Source organism: Pan troglodytes, chromosome 9 (genome assembly GCF_028858775.2).
Source record: "Pan troglodytes isolate AG18354 chromosome 9, NHGRI_mPanTro3-v2.0_pri, whole genome shotgun sequence".
NCBI lineage: Eukaryota > Metazoa > Chordata > Mammalia > Primates > Hominidae > Pan > Pan troglodytes.
Window position 1 is genome coordinate 58,233,616 of NC_072407.2, and position 9,570 is coordinate 58,243,185.

Here is a 9,570-nt window from a genome sequence, read left to right on the forward strand (position 1 = left end):
GGTGTCGCATGCCTGTAATCCCAGCTACTCAGGAGGCTGAGGCAGTAGAATTGCTTGAACCCAGGAGGCAGAGGTTGTGGTGAGCTGAGATCACACTCATTGTACTTCAGCCTTGGCAACAAGAGGGAAACTCTATCTCAAAAAAAAAAAAAGCATGATTTCAGGAGTCCCAATTTAGCCTCAAAATGAAGAGTATAGAAGGGTGTGATTGGAGCAGAAAGATAATAGCTTAAAAACCAGCATAATGAGAAAGTTAAAAGCTTCTTTCCAAGCCATCGGGAAATATGCAGTAAATTCTTGTGAACCAAAATTTCTGTACTGTACTATCAAACACTAGAACTCATTTGTTCCATCTTTCTGTATTTTTGTACCCAATTATCAACTCCTCTTCATTCCCCATCCCACCCCTTTTCTTTCTAGCCTCTGCTAACCACCTTTATACTCCACCTTCATGAGATTCCTTTTGTGTGCATGTGTGTGATGGAGTCTCATTCTATTGCCCAGGTTGGAGTATAGAGGCATGATCTTGGCTCACTGCTACCTCCACCTCCTAGTTTCAAGCGATTCTCCTACCTCAGCCTCCCAAATAGCTGGAACTACAAGCATGCACCACCGCACCCGGCTGATTTTTGTATTTTTAGTAGAGATGAGGTTTCACCATGTTTGCCAGGCTGGTTTTGAACTCCTGGCCTCAGGTGATCCATCGACTCGGCCTCCCAAAGTGCTGGGATTACAGGCAAGAGCCACCACACCTTGCCAAGATTTTCTTTTTTGTTCCTACTATAAGTGAGGGCATGTAACATTTGTCATTCTGCACCCGGCTTATTTCACTTAATATACTGACCTGCAATCTCATCAATTTTTGCTGCAGTGGAGAGAATTTTATTCTTTTTTAGGCTGAATAATACTTCATTGTAATGTGTATACCACAGTTTCTTAATTGAAACAAATTTTTAAACAACAAATACGTTTAAAATGTACCAGAATGTGAAATTTTAGGGATACCCTGACCATTTTATTCTTTTTTAGTTCCCATCTTATGTACGTACAAGTGTGAAAAAACAGCAATCAATGTGTGTATAAATCTATAACTTCAATAAATGTAAAATGAAAATGCTAAATGGTAAGAAAAAACAGCATAAGAAAAATTTGTATGGTGTTGAAGGACAATGCATTTGAAGATAATATTTGAAGAAATCATGTTACATTTAACTTCTGTTCTTACTCATTGGTGCTTGATCCCTCTAGGAACTTTATCACTGGAACCATCTCTGGTGCTTTAAAAAAAAAAAAAAAAAAAAAAAAAGGGGTCTGCATACCCACACAGGTGCAAGTAAATCAGAATCTCAGGTGATGAGACACAGGCCTCATCATTTGTAAGCTCCCCAGGTGATTTCAATCAAAGCCAAGATTGAAGACCGGTGACATGGATCTCTACACATAACCTGCCTAAATAGATTCCATAGAAGTAGTCTCTAAAGAGATTCCACATGAACTCAGGAAGAGGATGTGAATTTGATGTACAGTATGTCCTCACTGAACGTCTTTGATACTGTCTTGGAAACTGAATCTTTAAGCAAAATTATGTATAGTGAAACCAATTTATTCCTCATCAACATTATAAGTAAACAACTTTGAACAAAACAGTGGTGTTGGAGGACCTACTGTACATTGTTTCCATACAGTCAATTTTCAGGCAAATACAAAATGAAGTCAGGACTTCCTATATATGAAAAGGTGGTTGTGATTTCACCTGGAAAACAGGTTTATTGCTCAGAAACTAAAGGAGGCCACCTAGGTAGAGAGGATTCAGTCGTGATGTTTACGCTAAACAAAGGATCCCAGAATACTCATCATTCCAGTTAAAGGCATAACAAAGAAGACAATATTCACATAGGAAATGTGGAAAGGAATAAAAGCCATCAAGCCACAAAAATAATGTGACCAAGGGGGTAGGATTTGCAGACATAGAGATTTAATGTGCTTGCCCTTTCTAACGCACACAAGAAAAAGGATGGAACAGATCATGAGATTAGACTGTTCTGCTGTGCAGCTTCCACAGGGCACTTTGAATGTCCCTGTTTTTCAGGCTGCAGATGAAGGGGTTCAGCAAGGGGGTGACCACCACAGCGTACATTGCTGACGCCACCACCTCATTCCTGGGGGATGATGACACAGCGGAAGTCAGGTACACGCCAATGCCTGTTCCATAAAATAAGCAAACAACTGCCAGGCGAGAGCCGCAGGTGGAGAAGGCTTTATAGTTCCCATCTGAGGATGGAATTCTTAGAATGGGGAAGACAATTGTATAGTAACACAAAAGGATCCCTGAAATGCGAAGAAAACCAAATATAGTACTATCTAAATATATGTATATGTTATTGATGTCACTGTCAGAACAGGCAAGGTTGAGACATTGAAATGGGTCAGAGAAAAAATTAGAGATTTCCACATTCTTGAAGCAGATGAATTGTAACACAATCAAATTGTGCAGCTGGGAATCCAACAGGCTAAGGAAAAAAGGCACCAAAACTAATAAGACACAGAGGTGAGGATTCATGATGCCTGGGTAGTTCAGGGGGTGACAGATGGCCACAAACCAGTCATAGGCCATCACAGTCAGGATCATGTCATCCTTACATGCAAAAAGGACAAAGAAAGACATCTGTGTCAGGCAGTCCCCATGGTAGATGACTCTGCTATGCGATTGCATCTCCTCAATCATCTTGGGGACTGTGGCCGAGGTGAAACCGATGTCAGGCAAGGACAAGTTGGAGAGGAAGAAGTACATGAGGGTGTCGAGGTGGGAGTCAGAGCCGACGGCCAGGATAATGAGCAGGTTCCCCAGCACCGTGACCAGGTACATGGACAGGAAGAGCCCAGTGAGGATGGGCTGCAGTTCTGGATTCTCTGAGAGTCCCAGGAGGAGGAATTCTGAGACACCTGTGAGATTCTGTGGTTCTGTGTCACTTGGACACCATGAGAAGAAAAGAGGACTGGAAAAATAAAAGATAAAAACCAGCACTTAATGCTGTGTGTGTATTTTGGATACAAGCAATTCACAAGGAACATTTTCACACTTGAGGACCACACACCCTCAGCAATATTTCTCCATTGTGACAAACCCAAAAATCTCAGAATTATTACATAATTTACTTTTTTGCTATTCAACTCTTTCTGTACATACCTACTTTAGAGAAAAGCCACTGACCAATGTCAGAAGATCAAAATGTAATATATAACAAATCCATGATCTCAGTAAAATATGGCCTATTCTTTTCAGAAAAAATAAAAATAAATAAAATGTTCTTCTCTCTTTAAGAAAAAAAAACTCAATCTAATTGAAAGAAATTAAGAAGCAGTGAAACACACTTTATTTTATTCTGACACCGTGCTACAAATTCCTTTGATGTAGAATATTTATAAGCACTATACAAGAGCTAGGACTTCATTATCTAAAAACTAAATCAAACCTTACAGTTTTTAATCAGAAGATCTTTTTACGTGCCGGTTACTTTTCATATTTATTATCATCCTTAGGTTTTCTGACATCATTTCTTCATAAAAGTAAATGCACAGTCAAATATGGGAGCTGTGTTTCCAGATTCATTAAATGTGTAACTCTTGGCCGGGTGCGATGGCTCACACCTGTAATCCCAGCACTTTGGGAGGCTGAGGGTGATGGATCATTGGAGGTCAGGAGTTCCAGACCAGCCTGGCCAACATGGTGAAACCCCGTCTCCAGTGACAATACAAAATTAGCCAGGCATGGTGGCGGGCACCTGTAACCCCAGCTACTCACGAGGCTGAAACAGGAGAATCCCTTAGAACCTGGGAAGCAGAGTTGTACACCCTGCGATATTATTTTTGATATCCTAGGGAGATACTGCTTCTAATATCATAGTGGGCAATCCTAGAAAGATATTGCTCCTAATATCACAGTGGGTGTGCACCCTGTGATGTTATTTGTAATATCCTAGGGAGATATTACTCCTAACATTACAGTGGGTGTATACCCTCTGATATTATTCATAATATCTTATGGAGATACAACTCCTGATATCACAGTAAGTGTACACCATATTTTTACACCCTGTGATGTTATTCTTAATAACCTAGAATAATATTACTTCTAATATCAGAGTGGGTGTACATCCTGTGATATTATTTTAATACACTAGGTAGATATTACACCTAATATCACAGTGGGTATACACCATGTGTGTACACCTTGTGAAATTATTCTTAATACCCTAGGAAGATATTACTCCTGATATTACAGTGGGTGTACACTCTGTGATATAATTAGTAATAATCTAGAGAGATATTTCTCCTAATATCACAGTGGGTGAACACCATCTGTGTATGCTTTGTGATGTTACTCATAATATCCTAGGGAGATATTTCTCCTAATATCACAGTGGGTGTACATCATGTGTGTATACGCTGTGCTGTTATTCACTATATCCTAGGTAGATATTACTCCTAATATCACAGTGGTTGCGCACCATGGGTGTACATTCTGTGATGTTATTCGTAATATCCTAGGGAGGTATTCCTCCTATTATCACAGTGGGTGTACCCCCTGTGATATTATTTATAATATCCTAGATATTACTCCTAATATCAGAGTGGGTATACACCCTGTGATATTATCTGTAATATTCTAGGGAGATATTACTGTATACGCTGTGATATTATTTGTAACATTTTAGGGACATATTTCTCCTAAAGTCACAGTGGGTGTGCACCCTGTAATATTCTGCCTAATATCACAGAAGGTGTACACCATGTGTGACATTGTTCCTAATATCTAGGGGGAGAGAAGATGATATTAGTTCCAATAGCACAGAAGGTGTACACCGCCCCCCCTCTGTGATATTGTTCCTAATTTCCAGGGAAGGAGATGATGACATTATTCCCAATATCACTGGGGATGTACCCCCTTCTGTGATATTGTTCTTAATATCCAGGGGTGGAAAGGATGATATTACTCCCAATATCGCAGGAGGTTTACACCACCCCTGTGATATTGTTGGTAATATTCTGGGGGATAGAGAATGATATTACTACCAATATCACAGGTTGTGTAAACATCCCCTGTGATATTGTTTCTAATGTCCCGTGAAAGAGAAAATATTACTCCCAATATTGCAGGGGGTGTTCACCTTTTTGTGATATTGTTTCTCATATCCAGGGAAATAAAGGATGATATTACTCTCAATATCGCAGAGGGTGGACACCCCTTTGGGATATTGTTCCTAATACTCAAACGGGGAGAGGATGATATTACTCCCAATATCGAAGGAAATGTAAAGCACCCTTGTGATATTGTTACTAATATCCAGAGAGGAAAAGAATGATATTACTCCCAACAGCCTAGGAAATGTACACTCGCGCTGTGATATTTTTCCTAGTATCCGGCGGAGAGAGGATCTTATTACTTCCAATATCGCAGGTTGTGTACACCCCCTCTGTGATCTTGTTGCTAATATCCAGGTTGGGGGAGGATGATATTACTCCCAATATCGCAGGGGTGTACACCTCCCCACCCCGTGATCTTGTTCGTAATTCCCTGGATTGAGAGGATGATATTACTGCCAATATCGCAGGGGTGTACATCCCCCTGTGATACTTTTTCTAATATTCAGGGCGGGAGTGGATAATATTACCCCCAATATCGCAGAAGGTGTACACTCCTCCTGTGATATTGTTCATAGTATCCAGGGAAGAAGAGGATGATGCTACTCCCTATATCGCAGGAAGAGTACGTCCCTTCTGTGGTATTGTTTCTAATATCCAAAGGGGGAGCGACTGACATAACTCTCAATATAGCTGGTGTTTTCCATCCACCTCCCCCCGCCCCCTTGATATTGTTCCTAATATCCAGGTGGGCAAAGAATGAAAAATGTGGGTCTCATGGAAGTAAAGGGTAGTATTGTGGATACCAGAGGCTGGGAAGAGTTTGTGTGGGGAGCAGGGGTAGAGAGAGGCAGGTAAATGGGTACAAACGTACAGTCAGATAGGAGGAGTGGATTCTAGTATTAAATAGTAGAATAGGGAAACTACAGTTAAAAATAATTTACTCACTTTGGGAGGCCGAGGTGGCTGGATCACGACGTCAGGAGATCGAGACCATCCTGGCTAACACGGTGAAACCCCGTCCCTACTAGAAATACAAAAAATTAGCGGGGCGTGGTGGTGGGCGCCTGTAGTCCCAGCTACTCTGGAGGCTGAGGCAGAAGAATTGGCGTGAACCTGGGAGGCGGAGCTTGCAGTGAGCCAAGATTGCGCCACTGCACTCCAGCCTGGGTGACAGAGCGAGACTCCATCTCAAAATAAATAAATAAATAAAATAATAATAATAATAATTTACTGTATGTTTCTAAATAGCTAGAAGAGAATGTTTGAAATGTTCTCAACACAAAGAAATGATAAATATTTGAGGGGATGAGTATCTTAAATATACTGATTTGATCATTATACATTTTATGCATGTATCAAAATATCACATGTACTTCCTAAATAATTATTCATATCAATTTAAAAATGTTTAAAGATTTAAAAATAAATAAAATCGAGTTTGATGTTTGTAACTTTTCTTCTTATCTCTATTGGCTCCTTTCTCTGAGTTCATATTACTTGGTTCTCTTGGGCCCTACTGTTTCTGTTTTTCATCTGGCCGTTTCCAAAACCAGAACAGGTTCAGAGAGACTCTCAAGGGCCTGAATACTGGGGGGAGAAAGCCGTATCATTACAGTCAGCCACAGAGAGGTCATTTTCATTCGCTCTTTAGTGTTTTTTGTTTGTTTGTGTCTTTTCACTAACATTCACGAGATCTGGCATTTCAGATAATTCTGACAACATTCCTCATCCATAACACATGACTTGGACATGATGATTTTATAATCTGTAAATTAAAATCTCAATATTTATTTCATATTTGTCTGCTGTTTATAAGCGTTCTGTTTCCCAACTTAATAAACCTTCTATTCTAGTCCTCACCAAGTTTGTGCCTCTTTTTTTTTTTTTCATTTCTCTGTTTCTCTTAGCAGTGTGTTAATGAATCTGACATGCCCTGAAAGAAATTTAGCTAATAAATTCCATTTTATTTATTTGTGTTACAATACATAGTTAAAATAATCATACAAATTTAGGAGGCTGAGAGTTTTGAGCCCAATTCAGAAACTCAGTGTTTTTGATAAAGATTTTATCAGGTTTCTCTCCTGCTTGCACCTCAGAATGCCTTGGAGTTCCTTAATTAATATTTATCATCTCATGCTTTACTAACAAATATGGGGAAAATAATTTTGTTAAATGGATGACACATCCCAAGAAGTCTTCTGAAGCTCAGGGATATTACAAGCATATGTGCACTGTTTTACAGCAATATTAAAATAAAAATAAAAAAAGAAATTTATAAAGATAGCACATACCGGCCGGGCGCAGTGGCTCACGCCTGTAATCCCAGCATTTTGGGAGGTCGAGGCAGGCGGATCACGAGGTCAGGAGATCCAGACCATCCTGGCTAACACGGTGAAACCCCGTCTCTACTAAAACTATTTAAAAAAAGATTAGCCAGGCATGGTGGCGGGTGCCTGTCGTCCCAGCTACTCTGGAGGCTGAGGCAGGAGAATGGCGTGAACCTGGGAGGCGGAGCTTGCAGTGAGCCGAGATAGGGCCACTGCACTCCAGCCTGGAAGACAGAGACTACGTCCCCCGACCCAAACCCTCCGAAAAAAAAAATCTAACACATACCAATTACTTAGCCAAAGCAGAAAATTATATCTAAGTTTAATAATGAATGAACACTATTCCGCTTTCTGACACGAGAAATTTCATTAGACACAAGCACTCTATGTATTTTCAGTAAAGCTATTTATTTGAATATTCCTCTTTTACAGATTACATATTCTCAAAATTTACCTACTTTGTATTTGAATTTTCATGTAGACACCTGAAGTGTACCTTGAAGCATGTTGCCTATGAATTAATCCACTATTTTTATTTTATTTGACTTATGTAAATTTAAATGAATTACTTCATTAATCTAGATACTAACCTTTAATAATTTACAAATCTTTAATTTCACATCTTAATAGACCAATGAAAATCACATTGTGCACATTAGTTTTTATTTAATAAACTAAATCTAAACTTGGTATTACATACTAATAACACAGGATTTCTATTCATTTTGTGCCTGAATGTAGGTCTCCATCTATTAATATAATTTTATTTTGGGGGTTATTTGGATATAGGTAATCCTTGAATCTTGATTCTATCATTCTTTCCAGCTTGCTTGCTTACTTTTCTAACTTTGGGATCTTCACAGATTTTGAAAACTAGTTTCCACTTGGCCTTATCTAATTACTGATGAAGAAATTGACTCAACATAGCCAATAGCATAATTTTAACAAATAAATTATTCAAAAACCATTAAATGAGGCAAAACATTGGTTGATAGCTGCAAATTTTGAGAATGTGGTAACAATAAACACCTAAATGAAAGAAAAGACTAGAAATTAGAAAAGTTGGGCTTGGCACGGTGGCTCACACCTGTAATCCCAGCACTTTGAGAGGCTGAGGCAGGCAGATCACAAGGTCAAGGGTCCGAGACCAGCCTGGTCAATATGGTGAAACCCCGTCTCTACTAAAAAATACAAAAATTATCCTGGCACGGTGGCGGGAGCCTATAGTCCCAGCTACTCGGGAGGCTGAGGCAGGAATTGTTTGAACCAGGGAGGCGGAGGCTGCAGTGAGCCGAGATCACGCCACTGCACTCCAGCCTGGGCGACAAAGTGAGACTCCGTCTGAAAAGAAAAAAGAAAGAAAGAAAAATTGGAATGCAATAGAGATAGTTGCATAACAAAGAGACTAAACTATTGTCTTTATAAGAGAGGGTTTCAGAAATATTGTTAGTTTCCAAAGAAAGAAGATGAGAAAATCACATTCAATACAATAATTAGCAGTTTCTTAATGCTTTTACAAGTTAAGTTTCTTTTGGGTTAAATAAAATAAAAATATTAGGAAATTTGTTTTATACAAATGCATTGAACAATATGCAAGAAAACATAATAACTAATATAAATCTGATGAATCAGGTAAACAATTAAATTTACATAAAAAGTACACATTCAAGGGGTGACGGACGGCTCCTGGAAAATCGGGTCACTCCCACCCGAATACCGTGCTTTTCCGACGGGCTTGAAAAACGGCGCACCACGAGATTATATCCCGCACCTGGCTCGGAGGGTCCTACGCCCACGGAGTCTCGCTGATTGCTAGCACAGCAGTCTGAGATCAAACTGCAAGGCGGCAGCGAGGCTGGGGGAGGGGCGCCCGCCATTGCCCAGGCTTGCTTAGGTAAACAAAGCAGCCCGGAAGCTCCAACTCGGTGCAGCCCACCACAGCTCAAGGAGGCCTGCCTGCCTCTGTAGGCTCCACCTCTGGGGGCAGGGCACAGACAAACAAAAAGACAGCAGTAACCTCTGCAGACTTAAATGTCCCTGTCTGACAGCTTTGAAGAGAGCAGTGGTTCTCCCAGCACACAGCTGGAGATCTGAGAAG

General features: G+C 40.0%; 1 protein-coding gene across 1 annotated transcript; it reads right to left on the reverse strand.

The window, feature by feature from the left end:
* Nucleotides 1–2,032: 2,032 nt before the first annotated feature.
* LOC466542 (olfactory receptor 7E24-like) lies at nucleotides 2,033–2,866 on the reverse strand. The gene has a single exon (XM_016922428.4). The coding sequence runs from the start codon at nucleotides 2,864–2,866 to the stop codon at nucleotides 2,033–2,035; it is 834 nt and encodes a 277-aa protein (XP_016777917.3).
* Nucleotides 2,867–9,570: the final 6,704 nt, after the last annotated feature.